The following is a 19,744-nucleotide window of genomic DNA, read 5'->3' on the forward strand; positions in this document are numbered from 1 at the left end:
CCGTGCGTGTGGTTAAAGAAAACATTGGCGTACTAGGACCTATACTGACGTAATAGTTCTGCGGAAACCCGCAAGGTGGAGAGAATTTAATAAAGGGAAAATCAGACGTCCACCCGTTCGTAGCAAATGCTACAAAGGAAACCCGTACGAGTTCCTCGAAAGAAAAGCCTCACCGTTGAAGAAAAATTCGTCCTGGTCCGGGACTCGAACCCGGGACCACCACCTTTCCGGGGCAGCCGCTCTACCATCTGAGCTTACAAGGCGGCTAGCAGATGACAGGGCGAAGTCAGATTAGTCAACAACTCGAAGCAAAGGCAACAGTTTGACGTAGTATTTCTGCGGAATCCACTTTTTGTAGCATTTGCTACAAACGGATGGGTGTCTGATTTTCCTTTTATTATAGGACCTATAATGTGCCGCATTTTCAACCTCCCGTTGTACATACCCATCGTCCCTAAATTTGACCAAGGTTATGCCAGCATTTAAGAAAGGTTACCAATCTTATCCCTCCTGTTATCGACCGATATCTGTCCTGAGTTTATTAAATACTGTTTATAAATAGATTCCTGCGAAGCGAATACAGACATGTTTAGAAATGCACAGCATAATTAACTTTCAGCAACTCGGATTCTGGCCAGGTTTTTTCCACATCTGCTGCAGTATTGTCTCTCATTCAAGTACTTAACGCAGCTCTCAATAAGGATAAGCTTGTCGTACTGGTATTTCTTTGCCTACAACAAGCGTTAAACACCGTCGATCACTACGTCCTACTAAATAAACTAAAATACGAGGGTTCTAGCGGACATACTGCTGAGTTGCTCGGAAGTTGCTTAAAAAACCAAAATCAGGCAGTCCTAGTGAATAACTTCATATCATCTCCTCGGCGAATTAGTACAGCTGTCCCCCAAGGACCAGTCCTGGGACTTTGCTTTTTTTTCCCTGTACATTAATGACTTGCCTAATGCGCTAAGCTCTGCAAAAATACTGGTGTACACCGATGATACAGTTATAATAGCAACAGGAGATCATGTCCAGGTTGTTGAAAGGAAAACTGATGCCGAACTGACTAATATTTCTAGATGGTTTGCCGAAATTAACTGAACAGTTTACGCAGAAAAAAATCAGCAGTGACACTTAACGCTGTTTGCGTATGGGAATGCGGCAAAAACATAGTCCCTTTGATGAAATGTTTCCGATTGATGTTTTCTACTTCCAGTAAAGTTCTTTCGGCTGATTCGGTGTGTGTGTTTGCGTGCACGTTGGCCACAGACCGGCTCATCTTATACACTTATGACGTGGCGTCGACGCCACGTCATGATGATGATGATGACGTGGCGTCGAGAGTCCATCGGAGTAGACCTTTGAAATCCGAAACGCGAGTGACGCGCGGGAGGCAGCGCGCGCGTTTTATGCACACGGCATCTGAAGTCACCTCCTCCCCATTGGCTGCGCCGTCACGTGCCCAGTGACGTCACGTCGAAGCCATCTTACGGACTAAATGTGTGACCAAATTTAGTCGGTAAGATGGCTTCGACGTGACGTGTGCAAATACGCGCGCACTAGGCACACCCATAGTTTGCCAGAGTCGTGGTGCCGCCTCGGCGTCGGAGGCGCAAGCTCGTCTCGCACCCCGGAGGCGTGGGTTCGATTCCCACGCAGAGCGAAATGAACCAAATTATCTTTTCCAGAGCCGTTAACTTTGATGGTTTACAGGAAGTTCCTTGACAGATATGACGTCAATCCGAGCATTTATTGACTTGTTTTCACTCTTTGCGCCGTCGGCCATTTCTGGTACCATCGAACAGGCACGCCGCCGATGCCGGATTTTCCCGTAATGGGGCGTGTAATGTTGTCACATTAACAGAAACATTGAAACTGGTAATTCCATGTCATGTGTCCCAGACGTGTCGCTCGGCCATCGCAGCTTTGACTGATAAAATTTGCGGCTGTATGCTGTCGCACATGGAGCATTGTGCCCAAAGATGTCAGAAAAATTATTTTTTCCATGCCGTGGAGCTTTTTCAAATTTCGCTCGCTTTTATTAAACTGTGCATAATACACAAATTTATTTAAAATTTATCGTTGTATGTTACCTTTGCCTGCGCATTTATAAAGGTTCTGTTTAGACGTCCTATTACAAGAATTCCCGAATATTTGTGTTCCACTACCTACTACATAATCTAAAAAAATATTCAACATACACAATTTATTATTAAACTAACTCGCAGCTTCCCTGACCAATCTAAGTATTTGTGTGATCTTCAATAGAGTACATTTGGGTATAAATATAGTTATCAACGAAATATATATTTTATTTATTTATATTTATATACTGCAGCCCATTTTGGGCTATAGAAGGAATGGCGATAACATCATATGTCATTTGCAGACAAAACGTTGGTCAGGGGCAATGAACGAACATTTCCGGGCAATGCATTCCAACGTTGAATAGTTGAGGGTGAAAAACCGCGTTTATGCATGTCACTTCTAGATTGCAGTGACAAAAGATTTAGTCTGTGAGAGCTACGGGGGCGGGAAGATTCAGCAAATCTAAAGTGTTTATCTAAGCGTGTACAGCGTGGAGAGTTAGTTAACGTGTGCATGAACTTTATGCACCCATTGTGACGGCGTGTTGCCAGAGTGGTTATGTTGAGATTAGAGAAGTTAGCAGACGGTGAAAATTCCTTGTCGTAGCGACGGTAAATAAAACAAGGAGCTTTCCTTTGCACGGACTCAATCTTGTTAATATCGTTTTTATTAAGAGGGTTCCAAACTATAGATGCATATTCAAGGATTGGGCGGATTGATGTTTTGTATGTTAGCAGTTTAGTTTCATGAGGAGCGACGCGAAGGCTTCGTTGTAGACAGCCGTGTTCTTAAAGTGATTTAGTACATATTACTTGAGTATGCTTGCTCAAAGATAAGTTGTGAGAGAGTAAGATTCCGAGGTACTTATATTCGGGCACTTTTAACAGAAAAGAGCTATTGAAAGCGTACGAGAAAACGGAAGGAGTTAAACGCCTAGTGAATGTCATTGAAACGGTTTTGGTGAAGTTTATGCTCATCTGCCAGGTGTTACACCATGAGCACAAGTGTGAAAACGCGTCGTTCAGAAAAGTATGATGTTCAGGGGGAGTTAATATTCGGGTAGAGAACGTGATCATCAGCATAGAGACGTATGTTAGTAATTAAATTTTGTGGCAAGTCATTAATGTAAAGTAGAAAGAGGAGTGGGTCGACGACGGTACTCTGCGGCACGCCATAGGAAGCATTAGTGATAGCGGAGTCAGAATCATTATAGCGTATACATGTTGGAAACGGTCAGACAGAAAACTGGAAATCCAGTTTACGAGTTTAGGATTAATTATGATGAGGTTGAGTTTAAATAGTAGTTTAAATGGTGAAACACAGTGTCGAATGCTTTGGACAGATCTACAAAAGTTGCGTCAACCTGTGTACCAATGTCTAGTGCTTTAGTAATGCCATGCGTGAATTCAAGAAGCTAAGTTAAATACCCCTCAACGCTTCTTGAAAAACATTGCGAAACTAGAGAAAATGTACAATTTGTTGCATTTTTGACAGTACTTTTTTGTACTGATGCGGTCAAAGTAAAGATATTTTGCATGCGGAATTTGATAGAACACTGCATTGGTAAGCACTGAGAAAGTCTCATCGAACCACTTTTACAGCTTGGGAAAAATGTTTCGGGGAAGCAAGAAAATGGAAAGGAAAAGCAAAGTAGCAGCCGAGCCAAAGAACGCTAGCGCATTAGTAGACAATTCTTAGAATTTTTGTAGCAGTCTATTGTTTTTATTTTTTCCATATCTCTTAGCATTTCTTCTAGTAAAATTCTTCATTCATGGCTCCTTCCAAATGGAAGGTAAATGAAGCAGCAAGAAGCACATGTTTACAACTTGTCCACCTGGGGCACTATAACGTAAAGTTATTCCAAACTTTTCTATTCCAATTCTGCAATCAGCCCTCCGCGATTGGTCAAAAGCTTTTTTGGGCCACCCCCACTTCACCTGCCAGTCACACGACGACACGCAAACCGCGTAGCTCCCCGTCTGATATGACGTGCACACTCTGATTATGCATGATTGGACTGAACAAAAGAAAAATGGTTATTTCTGATTCGACGCCCTTTCGCCAATAGCCTTCGACTATTAGTCAAAAGTTTTTGGGCTGCAGCCACTTCACCTGCCGCTCACGCGACGTCACAAAACCGCGAAAACTCACCGCGTCAAAGTGACGTGTACGCATTCAAGATGCACTATTATGCCGAACAAAAACTGAAATTTTCTCTGAATAGCTGCAAGCTGCCCCGTTCGGAAAGGAATAAAAGATGGTTACCCCCGATCGCTCAGGCACTGGCTACTCGCACCTGCCGGAGAGCATGGGTTTATTTGCATACAGTAAATCTTGCGTGTCCGTGTAACGTTTTCGAGCACTTTTATTTGCGACCTAACTCAGCCAACTTTTCTTTGCTGAGGATTCTTTTTAGATGCATTCTGATGCTTCCGTTGCACGCCGCCGCGATTTTCGACCAGCCACTGTATGGTAAGTAAGGAAAAACGGACCAATCGCAGACGCCGGCACCACCCTCTTCCCCGGTTATCGATTTTCAGTGCACTGGCTCGGCCCCATCGAATTCCTTTCCACTTGAGCGTGCTGCTCGCCACTTATAATCCAGTTAGATAAGACAGCAGCTCAGTCAGAATAGGCAACGTTATTCGTTTTTAAAGCAAACAAAAGTGAATGAGGAGAGCGTTTGATTGGTCTCTCGAGACAACCCTATGGATCACCGCCCGATGCTTGCGTCGGTGGTTACGAATATTTGACATCAGGAGATTGCAATAAAAAACATATTGGAATCGTTTTACGTTATAGGGCGCCCGATCCCCCAACTAAATCTAATCTAATCTTACACGCAGGAGCCGACGTCATGGTGTTACGTTCCGCACCAGAACACCTGAGACGCCGCGCCACTGGCACGGTTGCGCTACATGTCGAGAAACACGACGATACCTTGGTCAGCATTGGTCAGAATCGTTGCGACGCCTGTGAAGCAGGTCTGAGCGGTGCTCTTTAATCGAACGTACCTGCACACCGCACTTACAGTGACTAGAATAACGCTCAAGTTTATCAATGGACTAATATGCATTTACAAATGAAGGACAAGTGCTTTATTAAAGTTTTGTGAAAGGATCGCGTTTTTTTTTTATATCGGACAACCGTACGGTAAACAGCGAACCATACATGAGTTATACGTCAAATCAGCATGATCGATTCGCGAATTAAACACTTTCCCTCGCCAATACAATGCGCTAGGTAAGAGATTTCCACTATTTACGTTTAGAAATAGTTGCCTTGGGACATGTGCTGGCAAACTAATTTGGCCAGTGCTCAAAAGATCAAGCTCATTCCGTAGAAGTCCTGAGGCTAACGCCAACTGCGATTTAGTGTCCCCGAAATCGTACAGCGTATTGTGCGTTGGCGTTCCACGTATTATTTTTATGAAAAGCCTTCCTCAGGCCCTCCGAAAAACAATCTAACGGAAAACAGTCAGCGCAGAACGCCGCTGTGTTTCGTATCATACCCGGGAAAAGTTATTTCGAAATGGGCAGTAGTTTAAACATTCATATTAGGCGGAGTTTCTTTGAGCACTAGTCTGGCTATAGCCAGCGAGTGACACTGGAGCCCTGCAGCACTCAATGAAAGAGTTCAGCGGAAACTTCGCTAATGCGCTTAATGCGCATTGTCATTTGGCGTGTTGGCAATGCGTGCTCTTTCGAGTAATCCGGATGAAGTGTTGGAATTTCCCAATCTAGTTCAGGCAACGAAAAAAAGAAAGACAGTTCACAGATCCGACGAGATGTGGCAGTCTATGCTAATGAGAAACGTTTTCCCACACAAGAGATCCGAATAAATGTTTATTAACAGCTTATTACGTAGATACCAAGTAATCTGGGATCTGCGTAAGATATAGGAGAACGGCAAGGGTTGATATGGTCGATACACGCTTCTCTAAATGACAGCACAGTTTTGAAACGGAAGTTACGAACATATTGACATGCTTAGCACGCCTATGTTGGTCGATGGTGCCATGCTGCGTGCCGCATTGAGAAGGGTTAGAGTAGCGGCTCACGAAGATTGAAATCGGTGATGTGGCCTTAGATATTCAAATATATGAAGCCCCCTTTCGGCCACATGATGAATGACACTCTACGTATGTGCTGTCGGTATTATGTCCAAACTTACGACGCCTTGTCCCATTGTCTCCTTCATGAACGCGGGACAACATTTGTTTTAATCGGTTCGAAATATTGATGCTAAAGTCACCGGTAACAATCACTGGCTTGTTTTTACCTCTGGTATTGTGATAGTATTGTAGGACCGCATTGCGAACAATTTGTATCAACACGACGATGTTTACGCAATTCAATCTCTTCCGCTGCCAGAGCTTGCTTAGGTGCAGGAAATTTACTTGCCACTATGGTGACGTCACCCTCTATAGGGGGCCGTTAGGTTGCCAATATTATAGGCCACAGTTTTGACGTCTGTAGTAGAACACGCGCCTACGGAAAAGGAAGACTAAGTGCTACTCACGAGAGCGCATGGCACGTGCTATATTTGTCTCTGACTTGTAATGAACCGGAAATGAAGACGGGGTGCTCCGAGCTGCGCTTCTGTGTCTGTAAATAAAATAAATAAACAAAAAAATCAAGCTTATCTACATCTGCGTTTCTGGAAACTTTCAAATGACAAATGCGATGCGCCGATATGGGTCTCCCAATTCCGTGCTTTCCTGCGCTGTGCAACGCGCGGCTTAGAGCTTTCCCGAAGTCGCGGACGAAATAAGTCGGACCACCGCTTTTCGAAACACCGCGGACGATACTTGCCATCCCGCCGACGACCAAAGCGGGTGCAAGCTAAAACAGAAGAGCGCCGGAGAGGCGCACTCGTTTCCAATATATATTCATGAGCTTATCGCCCGCAGTTACCGGTTTGCGGCTAGAAAATAGCCCACTGCATACGTTGTGCGTTTCAATATTGTGTCGGCCGCTGAAGCGATCCCCATTCCAGCGCTTTGTTTTCATCTCCCTCTCTCTCACTACAGAGCCGGCTGGCGTCGTCAATGAGCAGTAATAATTGATTAGGCTCGATGCGCCATATCTTGAGACACGAAGCGAGTGGAGTAGACGTACGGTTCGTTAGGCGCTAATCAACTCCGCTTCAATCTTCTAACCTCCGGCAACTCCCCCCCCCCCCCCCCCCCCATCTCTCCTCTCCTGAGACGCAGGCTTTGTTCTTTATCCTGCCTTGCACGCTGTGGTGAAACTGTACAGCTACGGTACGGCGTCAGTAATCCAATTCGTAGCATAAGATTGACCTAGGGCTTGCTCGGGCATCGCGTCGTTGGTATGACGCACCACTGAATCCTGAGCTCTGACTTCGTGCTATGAGGATGGCTCGATCTTCTTGCCTTCCTTTACAAACCCGTAGTTACGCTGTCAGTTACCATCTCGGGTTAACGAAGTGGAAGGGAGCGTGTCGTAACACTTCAGTTCAGCTGGCTTAACCTAATCGGATCTAATCTAGCGCTCTCAGGCGGTGACCCCAGAAAGGGGCAGACTTCACCAGAGAGTTACTTCCCGACAGCAGAGCAGTGATTATTGAGCCTGTTTTTGTTCTAGCGTGCTTAAGAATGTCATCATCCGCCGCTGGGGTCGTTCCTCTTTGGGTTTGTCGATATGTTCTTGCAGGCATCAATGATCTATGACGCTTATAAGGCTACTGTATGTTTTTTTTTTGTGCACTGCCTGTTGCAATGTACCTAAGACGCGGAAGAATTCGACTGTAAATCCGAATTACCCAGCGTCCTTAAGTTTCTTCCCCCTCCCCCCCTCCTCTTTATTTTGTTTGTTACGGTTTTGCTGTTTTGCAAGGACACAAAAGTACAACTTCAAAAACAATGGTGTGTTGGGAGCTGCTTTCAGTGGGAATAACTTCCAGCTCCACATTTAGGACTATTTCAACAAATTTTCGCATTCCCATATAAAGTGTACGCACATATATTTTCCTCCAGCGAAAGTGGACTTACTCCATTGGAGGATACGAATACACGTGGGAGAATACAAGATGGTGTTGAATATGACGACAAACATATGCTCTCGCAAAAGGAATCATGGAACTTCTTTCTGTGCTAGCTATGGAAAAATGTGACTGGTCGGACTTGAAGAATCGCCGCGACTTGTTGCGTTCTCAGAGCGTCGCGTATGCCGAGTAAGGCTCGGTGACTGAAGGAACATCTCTTCTTCGCGTGTCGCAGCGCCGTGTCGGACGGCATCCCGGTGGACTCGCAGCAGCTGGTGAACCTGGTGTGCTGCACACAGATGCTCCTGCGAGAGCTGACCAAGTGCCGGGCGCTGCTCGTCGCCCACAAGATGGACATGCGAGACTTCTCCGGTGAGCAATTGACATTGTATGCCGGTGCGACACGGGTGTGCGCTTACCTACGTTATTCAAGGGAGCCTGAGACGGTTTTGACGATTTTGTGCAAACCTATAATGAGTCGTTAGGGTAGCCCCTTCGGATCATTAGCCGACGGATTCAAGCACTCCGCGTAAAGCATGTAATTTAGTATAAAGGTTTCAAAGTGTGCATCGCTACCAATCGCAGTGGAGCCGCTCCCCTTATATTTTCACCCACCCCATTCCCTGCTACGTAGTGGGCATGCGTGACGTCAGTCGGGCGAGCTATCCAATTGCCTATCCACGTTGCGTCATCTGTAATTTTTTCATCTTTATGGTGAACAATTGTTGCTTTCAGTCATTGGAATATTGGTTAACTTCTATCGCTAAACAACGTAAGAGAAAGAGAATACACAACGACAATTCATCACTATACTAGAGCACTTCATGCACACAGCAAGTGCCACCTGCCTGTGCTACGACGTGTTCCCTGTTGACGCCAAGTGCGCGGTGATTGTTGCTCTCGTGGTTTCTTTTCGCGAGGACCATGAATCGTCCTTGTTGAGTTGCGGACTGTGAATCTAGCGAGTGGGGACATGTGAAGCGGCGACATCATGTCGCTTTGGAAGGCAACAGCCGAGTGGAGTTGCTGCGGCGCATCGGGCTGTCAGTATACGATCGGCGCCAGTATCTACGTGTTTGCGGCCGCCAATTCACATCGGAGGATTACTACCACAATACCGTTCGCAACGTTCGTTCGCAACGCAGGCTGCATGGCTAGCTCTCGCTGGGACTCTCGCTTTGAATCGGGCGATTAACGGAAAGGTCGGAGAGGCTTCGTACACTGTGTTCCAAGACACAGAAAGCAGACGACGCGACGTCAAGTCATGGCGCGGACCTAGCGATGGCGGAGCTTAGTCCCGCTCGCTCGACGAATGAATTGAGGAAGAAAAGCATGGCTAGGCAGGAGGGTAACTTGTAATCATCTGTAGCTCTCTTAACATAAACCACTTCACTTAAATTATGGCGGGTACGTTTTACTGTAGCTGTACCATACATGCCTACAAAATGTGTGCAAACCGTTTCAGGGACCCTTTAAGCTCGACCATAGTGCTAAGATTTTTTCTCAGATGCATGGCTTCGAGGATGTTTAGTGAAACTGTGAAGGAAATGCGCACCGCGAGATTTCAAAGTGGTGTTGAAATGTCATTTTCTCGTTCCGTTTTCGGCGACTGTTGTAGATAAGGTAATTCACTTATGGTTGCGGTGCACGAATGAGAAAAATGATGGTTAAGCACTCTTTACCGAACCAAACAACTTAGGCAGTGAGTAGTCCCGTCTTCTCGCATTTATCCCGACGCGTTTGAGCTTGTTTTCAATTCCTTAAACTGTAACAAGACTGGCTGGCGTATTATGAATTAGAGCAAAAATTAGCAAGAGACGCACTGGCAGGAGATAGAGAACCAATGTTGCGCTAACAACTGAAGTTTACTGATCATATAAACTCGCAAGCTTATTACCACGCAAGTGCATGTACCAGCACAGAAGCACTCTCGCAAGTACCATGTGAAACACAATCCATTTTTCAACACACACAATCCAAGTTAAGAATTTGAATAAGAACACTCTTTTTCTTTTAAGGGGAATGACGGATGATGCCCTGGTGCCCGTCCAATTACACTTTATCTGGAAGGATTCTATAACTCCTTTGCACTTCACTGAACTCCCCTGCCACACAACTGAAAAGCGAGCCCGAGTCACAACGACTGCAGTGATTAGCTAAATCACTGTATTTCTTTCAGGGGGTGGGGGGGGGGGTGGGGGGGGGCTTTCTTTTTTACAGCAAAATGAGATGGAATGGGAACTAACGAGAGGAGGCAAGTAGTAAAAAAAAATTATGGGCTTTTACGTGCGAAAACCACGATCCGATTATGAGGCATGCCGTAGTGGGGGGGCATAGAAAATGTGAAGCACCTGGTGTTCTTTAACGTTCACCTAAATTTAAGCACATGGGTGTTCTCGCATTTCGCCCCCATCGAAATGCGGCCGCCATGGCTGGAATTCGATCCCGCGACCTCATGCTTAGCAGCCCAACACCAGAGCGACAAAGCAACCGCGGCGGGTGAGGCAAGTAGTAGTTTCTTCTACTTGTGCAAAAGAGGCATTCCATAATGAAGACTGATTGACAGGGCACAGATGCTGTGTTCACGGCGCCGTAAATGTTGAGGATTTTAGTTCACGGTCATCCACACAGCCTTAGTTTGGCTCTTCTAATTTAAAAAAAGGAATATTTGAACACCGCGTCTCATAGGTAGTGTGCACAATTTTTTTTAACCGGCGGGGCAATTTATATTGGTTGAACAAGACAATAAAGTAACCAGATATCGATAGAATACCAGAACATGGCCGCCTCGTGGGCAAAGTGAGAATAGGTCCGAATGCAGCCAGTGTGGCTGCATTCTAATGTTCATTGCTAGAAGGTTCTCGGCCGAGGCTCGTCCTAAGAGTTCAGCGATGTTCTACGAGTCTTCTAGACGTAGATAAAGTGCTCAAAGAGACGTCCTTGAGTCCTCTTGAAGATGCTCATCAAGGGCTTATAAGTACGTTGACGTGCTTTTGTTTCTGATGTCAAATGGTGGCAGAAAGAGATTCCGGCAATGAGAAACTACATACTTCTCGCTTCTTAACCGTAGATGAGACCTGCGGGAGGCTCTCCCGCAAAGGCCCTTGCTAACATTCCGGGGTTCTAATGACTGAGCTCCCAACGCTCAAGGGATGCTGAATACTCTTCCAAGAAAACTCATTCATAGAGCATAATTAGGCGGAGCCTTGCCGAGACGCGCGATGGTTCACGCGACCTATTGAGTTTGTCATCAGTATGGATTAGACTTCGAATGAACAACTCTCAGCTTTAAAACAACACCCCTGGCATAAGAACCCACTGATTATATTTCCGTATACGTGTCAGAGTTTCTACTATCAATAGTGAAAACTTACTATAGTTGGTTAGTGATAAAAATAAGTTGCACTGCATGGTAAAAAAAATAAATAAGGCAGTACAAGAAGGAATCCTTCCATTGCCCTTCTTTCGATGTATACGTTTTCCTCATTACTACGCTATCGTTACCGACCAACTTATTTAGGATACTCTTACAGACGGAAACTACATGGCGTACCGTACTGCCAAGAAATCTTCATCAAGTGAAATTCGAAAAACCTACTTTCTTCAGGAGGCCAAGATGCCCTCGTATTTAACGCATCACGCTCCGCGGAGAAGCTCGTTTGCTGGATTTTGTATATCGATCCGACAAAAACTCACACTCCTCCGTCTTTCTCTTTCCATGTCATACGACATTAGACAAAGTAAACGGTCGTATCAGCCGAAGCGAGAGAGAGAGAGAGAAAGAGAGAGAGAGAGAAGGGACGGAGGGAGGGAGAGAGAGAGAACACAAAGGCTGAGAACGCATTCTATAGAGCCAGACTAACAACTTAAATTTCTTGAGCGTGCTACAACTCAACCAGTATCGCTCAGCCAGCGGCTTTCAACGACGAGAAGGCGAGTTCCATTCGCTATTCCAACATCAACCATCTCGCTTGCCCTCGCCAAGCCTCGTAGTTTCCAAATTCAACTGCCTGACTTTCGGTGGCCCATATACGTTCTTCCAACTGGGCGCATCATGCTCCGATCGAATCCCTGCATTGGAGGCGCCCCCTAAAATTCGGCATCGGGAATGTGTAACCGTTGCTCTCCCCGTAGCGCCGTAAAAAGATTCGAAAATAAAATAAAATAAAATAAAATAAAATAAAATAAAATAAAATAAAATAAAATAAAAGGGAGTTGGAAGACGAGTTGCTTGTGAATTACGTGAATTGTCGGAACCCGTGTACCTACATCCGGGCGCACTTAAAGCTCAAGTTATACCACCAGCCTGTATAGCCCCGGTCATTTCAAGAAACCAACTCCGAGGAAAAATGGTAAGAGGTGTGCATTGTATACGAGACGACCGTTTTTGGCCCTAAAGCCGCCCTCCAAATAAGCGTGGAACGACACCGCACTTCCTGTTCTCCCTTACCCGCGGGTCTATCAGAAAAACGCTTCCGGGGCCGGGCAAAAGCACTTCCGGCCTTTACTGCAGCATATGAGAAAACGGCTCTACAGCTTCCTTTCTTTATTCTTTTTGAGGGGGGGGGGTTCGATAAAGAAATGAAGAGCCAAAGGAGAACGCACGGAAGCAGTGGTATACCCGTTCTTCCCGCACATTTTCAAAACGCCTCAGGTTTTTTTCTGCCTTCCCACAAATTATGACGGCGCGCTCGGTCCTGCTATTCTCTGTGCCAAAGAGAGAAACTCACTTACGTATTCTGCTTTCCATTGCTCACGACTCGAGCAATCGATACATGCAAGGGCTTTCACTATTCTTTCCCAAGCTAATGTGTATAATTAGTGCTGAATGCCATTCCTTATATTCAAAGTAAATGACGTGTTTTTAATGGATACGCCATGTCGAAAGAAAGTGGTGTTTCAGCTAGGCTCGCACACTCGCTAAAAAAAAAGGATTAATGGAGTTACACTTAATACCCGAAGATTAAATTTTCCAAAGAGTCAGGATACACGGATGTGCGCAATTGTTTGCCTTAATGTCTTGCCTGTGCCAGCTTTGAGGTGACAGTATCGCGATCTGTAAAGTCGGTACGGAAAACAAAGCTATGCTTGTCAAAGAGATCGCTGGGAATGGAGTCACTGAGGCGGAGGTTTATGTATGTTTTTAGTTTAACAATAGGAAAAATAAAAGTCCGGCATTCACGATGCGATTACGAATGCTTTGAATGTGTTTGTGAATGCTGCTGTTTACATACTGTCGTCAGCATTGTAAACAGACATTTGATGCTGACTTCTATTCTCGGGTTTTGTATCGCGCAATATCTGCTGATACGATGATGGCTCCTGCTTCTGTAACTTCTTAAAGCTGACTCTTCTGTCTACCATGCGAACTTAACACAGTTTTTTTTTGGGGGGGGGAGGGGGGAGTGTTAAGGGTCAGATAGTTCATGAATGTTGTTTTCTTGTAGCGTAACCAGTAGGGTAAATGAACATTTTCGAAGTGTCAATATTGTGATACTCATTGGTTAGTTGATAGAAGAACATTAGTCTACACATACTATTTTGGTGGCTAACTGATGGAAATCCCTTTTTCCTTATGCGGGAACTGATGGATGATCTACCATAACAATAGAAAATGAATCACAACGCATTTTCCTATCTAGTTTATGAGTCTTAGTGTTAGTATAGGAGTAAACAAATAATTACGGCATACTGCATCACAGGTAATATAGTATGGTTCCGACAATCAGCGTCTTGCAGCTGCGTCTGGATCATCTGAACATGACAGGCTCGCAGATTTGCACACCTCTCTTGGAAATCCGACTTCTGAGCTTTTCTCTTATAATGAATTTTCCTCCATGTCCCCTGGAAGAACTTATAGGCGGCCTTCATAACTGGTAAGAGCTGCCGCTGAATTTTTCTTCGCTTGGTGCAGTCGACGACTTCTCTGATTTCGACGGAAGTTCTTGGCAGGTTAACTCGTATGTTTCTATCTCTTTCTTATTACGTGACTCATATAGACCTTTTTTGTGATCATAACACAAGAGCAGTATTTATAGGGCTGAATGATACGCAGCATTATATTAAATTACACTAAAGGTATAGACACCTTTTCAAGGAACGTGAACGTTTGCTGGCGTTCGTTCTAACGAAAGAAGCGTTTAAATGTGGCTCTAAGCGTTAAGTACATTATAGATGAAGCGACGGAGCACTATGAGCTTAGGGTGCACAGGAATCGTCCTTTGAAACACCGAAGTAAAAAAAGAAAAGATGCCATATAAGCTCTGCAGTTTTCAGGTATATATGTTACTATTACAAATGGAAAATGAGCTAAGCAAGCTTCGGCAGTAGCGTTCTCATTTTCTACAACAAGGAATCTTGTGTAATAAGGTAGGTAGCCACTGAAATGTGACGTCGTGTCCTTGTTCGACGAGGCAATGAAGGAGCTCTCGGATTTGTAGCACTGGTTGTTCGTAGGGTCCGAGGCGTAAGGCGTAAAGCAAACAATGTAGAGCTGCTGTAGAGTCCTGTTCCTCTCGAATTCCTGTCGAATTATGCGTAATGCACTATGAAGAGCAGCAAGCTCCGCGGCGGTGGTATATCCACAGCCACAGTTTGGTGCGATGTCCTGAACTTTAAGGTCGTGATCTTCACAGGAAAAATTACTGATCCTGCAGATTCGTCCACGGTGGGTGAACCATCAGTGCATATAGGGTTATGATCCTTGTATTGTTCGTAGAGCAAGAGCAACGAATGTTGTTTGAGAGCTGGTGATGAGAGTTGTGCTTTCGTTTGAATCTCGGGTACTATCAGTCGAACTTGTATTTGAGCCAAGGACCAAGGGGGAAGCGAAACTCTCGCTGCAGCTGTGTAATCTGATAGCAGGTATACATGATAAGGCACTATCGTCTGACAAAAAGAGGTACGAGGGCGGCCATCTGGCAGCGAGGCGAGATAGTGGAGAGGGGCGCGAGAAAGGTGCCTGACGTGTGCTCTGAGCGCTTCCATAACAATGTGAACCTTGGCTGGGTAGCCATGCGCAATTATAATGGTTTCGGATGTTGATGCACATTGTGGCAGCCCTAGGCGAACCCTAAGCCCCTGGGCCTGAGCACTTTCGAGTGTACAGGTGTTAGTTCTGCAGGTACTGGTTAGCCCTCCCAAGCTGTATCTCAGATACCCGAGAAACAGCGTCCGGTACAGTTGCATCATAACGTGTACTGAAGCACCCCAGGCTTTTCCTCAAAGAAACTTCGAAAGGTGAGCGATGGCTGTTAGGCGCTTCTTTAGGTAGGCCACATGTGGACTCCAAAAGAGGTCACGGTGGATGATTGCCCCTAAAAACCTGTGCTTCCTTACATAAGAGATAGTTTGTCCATCGACGGATATGGCGTACGAAGTCATTGGCTTGCGGCTAAATTCCACCAATGCACATTTAGCTACCCACTTAGACAGTCAAGTGGGTTCGTACATTTGAAGCACTGCCATCTAGGCTATACGCACTTAGCCGACTGAGTTTGACGGCCGCATTCGTAGGCGAGTGCGCTCTGCACCGAGTGTGACTAAACCTTTCCGTGTGACAGCCTGCGATGTACACCAACGGTGAAGTACGCTCACTCACTGTGACAATAAATATGAATGTCGGACTCGGGTGTATGTATATATATATATATATATATATATATATATATATATATATATATATATATATATGTATATATAAATGTCACTTCAATGCCAGATTACTGTGAGACGGCCGGGGCACGACGCGACGTGACAGCTCGCAGGCTGGCGTCGAAAATTCCGCGCGAACGCACCACGCTGTTTGTTACTCAGACCTGACTTCGAACCTGACATGACTTCGCGGCCTGACAGGATAAGCGTTCGACGCACCCCGTACTACTGAATTCGGCGTTGAATAGCGAACCAACGTTTGCGAGGTCAGGCACACCGAGGAACTACGGGCTGCATTCACAAGGCCCTTTGTTTAAAAGTGGTCTTTGACATTTGCCGACCGCCTTCACTCATAGGGGCTGTTTTTCAAGAAATAGCGCACCCAAGCTTCTTCGTGTACGCCTAAAGCCCCACGCCCTGATTGCGTTCTTTTGTACGCCCGCCCGCTTACGTTACTTAATTTAGGTGCGCAAAACTTCTTAATGATATGTCCATCCCCACGATTGGCTCAAATATTTTCTTACTAACTAAAATAGCCTAAAAGTTTCTTGTGAATACGGGCCGTTACTTTTTAACAATCCTTTTTCTTTTCTTTTTGCGCTTCGTCATTTTGCTCGTACAAAGCCTCGCCCACGCTACATCGCCGGCATTTGCCGCTCAGCTGCACGGATGATAGCAAAAAAACAGGGACCGAATTTAGAAAGCATTTTTTGTTTCTCGTAACTATTGATTGCCATTGTTCGGGCACCTTCGCTGATGATATGTTCAGGATCCTGATTGGCTGGAATTTTCTATCGCGAGCAATCCTAGCGTATGAGCTTTTTTTTGTGAATTACGGGCCCAAGATCGGAGGGTGAACTAAGTTCCCATAAATCTAACTATTATTTTCATTTTCTGTTATCGTTGCCCTTCGTCACTGACTCGCGAGACGCGACGCCTGTAAACGCTATTTCTGATGTGGCCATCGAATAGAATCGGTGAAAAAAAAAAACAAACGAAAACAAATATTCTTACGTCATACGTTTACCTCGGTCTCACAAACTGAGGGGCATGTAAGCATGCCGCGCCGAGAGCCGCTCGTGCACCGCAGCCTCGGTCACTGTCACGTGCGACGATCGGGTGCAGAAAGTGGCGGGGCAGTGCGATCTGTCAGCTGTGGCGGGTGTCACAGGTGTTTAGAGCAAAGTTCATCTCGACGGAAGTAAAACGTTCCGGTGAAGAAGGTAGATAACTCCCAGTGCAAGAAGGCCACGCGGAGTTATCAGCCTATAAGATGAAAGGCGTCGAGCTGCACCTTCACCGTGCTTGAGCAGAAGGACTGATTGAAATGATCCCGTATACGCAGAGTATATAGACAGCCGACTAGTAAATTAAAGTTTCAGCGCTCACGCGCGCGCGCGCATAATGTGCTTATTCGAAAGCAGGTGAAGGCGATAAAACCGCCACGCAGGCCGGCGCTATAGAAATGAACTCGCTCAGCGTGCCACGTGAGCTCCTACCAACAGTCGCTGACGCACAGATTGGCTTGTAAGGACACGTCATGCGGGTCAGACTACGCTAAAATCGGATAGTGAAGTTGTCAACAGCGGGCTCGAAATGGCGAGAAGTTGCGTAACTTCACGAGATCAGCGCGAACTGCGCATATTCCAGCCCATGGCGCATCGCACTTGCGGCATTGTAGGTCGATCACGTGTTTTCCAAAAGTATCTTTTCTCGTGACTCTCCCGCCTCACAACTAAACGTACAGAGACGACCGTAAATTGAACATTGATTCACCAGTGTACGATAGCGAGCGCAAATGATAAGCACTAAAATGTCGAATAAATAAATAAATAAATAAATAAATAAATAAATAAATAAATAAATAAATACATGACTGCGTGACAAAGCTGCCCTATCGGAAGCCGTGCACCGTCATGGAAAACGGTTAGATTCGGAGACGACCAAAAAGTATCGCGGTATAGTGTCCTGGAGGGATTGACGAGGCAAAGCTCTTGCGCGTCGAATCTACGCTTTCACGAGGAATGCGCACGGCAGACTGCTTGGGGAACACTTTCATCTTGATAAGGAGAAAAGCTTTCCTCACTCCCTGACGACTGCGCTGCTACCGCACATACTTTACCCGCGTGGCCTCGCGAATCAGCTCCGCGATGCCATCGCCGAGGCTGTATAACCGTGCAGACAATCGCGCAAAAAAAGCAGCGAAGGCCTTCTTTCGGCACTGTAGAGGTACGGGGTAGTCTGGAATCGTTTCCTAATGGTACCAAGGCACGCGCGTTCTTACGAGCGGCCAACTCCACGAGACTCTCGAAGCCGTTCCGTTCCAGTCCCCTCAGCGCAGCTGCATGCTGTTGCGTTATTCCGAGCGTCGCATCGCATCGGCAGAGGCGACGGCGGAGCGAGTTGGTGCCGTGCGGGTGCTGCCCGCATGGCCCCCGGCTTTCCCGGCGCGTGGTCCGTATGCCTTTGCGTGCGTGTTTGTGCTTAGTGTATACAGTAGACTGTGCTAGCGAAATGGCCGAATCGCGGAAGCCTCCCCATCAGGCGCGTTCTTTTCCTCTTACCGCTCGACGTGACCCGAAGACCTAGGCAGGAGAGGAAGAGAAAGACGCGGGCGGCAGGCAACTGCGAGGATGGTGTGGAAGGAGGAGGTCGGTGGGGAGGGTATTTCGCGCATTTTCTGAGTGGAACGCGGGGGCGTCTATACGACCGCGACGAGCGCGAAGCGGCCGAGTTGTGCAGCACGGCGGCTAATACAACGCCGCGGAGCGCTCGTGTTGCCCGCGTGGACCGTGGCCGGCGGGGAGGTGTGTATGTATGTGTGCGTGTGTGTGTGCGTGCGGCGGGCGGGTCGGCTGGCCATGCATAACCCATGAGCGAGGTGGCGAAGCCCAGCGCTTGGCCCGCGCGCGCACGACATAAGGACGCCCGATGTGTGTTTTCGGGGCGGAGGTGCCCCCATCGCGCGATGCGAATGTGAGCTCGAGCGTGTCCTGCCTGTTTGTCCGTCTATGTGCGTGCATGTACAGCAAAGAAGCACCACCTCTGCACCCCCCCCCCCCCCCCGCCCCCTCTTTCTCTGTCTTTGCACGCTCGCACCCTTTTGCCGGATCGATGCAACACGACGGTGGCAGCCGGCAACGCTGTTCTCCGCTTCGTTATTTCATCCCAGCCCGCAACTGACGGCGTTCCGCACTCGCTCTCGCCGGCGCGGGTCTGTGCGCGTCCGTGCGTGCGCGCGTGCCTCGGTGTTCGTGGGAAAGCAAGAGGAAAGCAGGGCTAAAGTGAAATTATGTCGCCCACTGGCGGGAGCAGCAGAGGTCGAGCAACAGAAAAAGGTGAAAACGAGTTCCGCGTCGTGGGATCGACCCGACGAAGTGAACAAAAGGTGCTCCGTGCACACCCCTTCTTCTCCACTTTCCTCCTTTCCCCCTCCCCGTTTTCCCCACTTCTATTTCGCTCGCTGTGCAGTCCGTGTTGGAGACCAGTGGAGTTTCGGTTCTACTCGACAGCCGGGCACAGTCCTTTCCTTTTCGAATTCTCCCCACCAGACTCCCATTGCTGGCCTGGTACCACGTCTCTCCGCTACTTTCCACACAGCTTTCTATTGCTCAAATGAAACGTGTTAGGCTATAAAACAGGAAACATGTTGCAATAGGAGTAACTGCGAGGTTTCCGCTCAAAACGCGCATTCTAAATGAGCTGTTAGGTTGACGTGATAATGGAAAGCAGGCTTTAGGGTGTGATTACAGGGACACCTCCTTAGATGCGATCACGAAGTTTGACTTCCGCAGTGAGAATTGCACCCTGTAGTCGAAGCTCCCGCTGATGCGTAGTTCCCACGCCCCCTCCTTACTTTGTTCGAACGCATACTGAATGCAGCGAGAGCAGCTTTCTCTTGTATTTCCTCTCCTTTTTAGAATTGGTTTGTATTTGTTTTACCGGAAGGAGGAGGGCTGCAGTTCTTCAGCAAAAAAATAAAACACAAAAAGAG

The 19,744-nt window shown here is 46.7% G+C and overlaps 1 protein-coding gene across 2 annotated transcripts in view; it reads left to right on the forward strand.

Annotated features, from left to right (window-relative positions):
* The window catches only part of LOC135900322 (uncharacterized), a 176,316-nt gene that overhangs the window by 114,746 nt on the left and 41,826 nt on the right, over positions 1 to 19,744 (forward strand). For both annotated transcript variants that reach the window (XM_065429807.1, XM_065429808.1), the window contains exon 5: positions 8,333 to 8,469. In XM_065429807.1, the coding sequence (XP_065285879.1) occupies positions 8,333 to 8,469 (137 nt within the window). The remainder of the gene's footprint in view (positions 1 to 8,332; positions 8,470 to 19,744) is intronic.

Source organism: Dermacentor albipictus, chromosome 1 (assembly GCF_038994185.2).
Source record: "Dermacentor albipictus isolate Rhodes 1998 colony chromosome 1, USDA_Dalb.pri_finalv2, whole genome shotgun sequence".
Taxonomy (NCBI): domain Eukaryota; kingdom Metazoa; phylum Arthropoda; class Arachnida; order Ixodida; family Ixodidae; genus Dermacentor; species Dermacentor albipictus.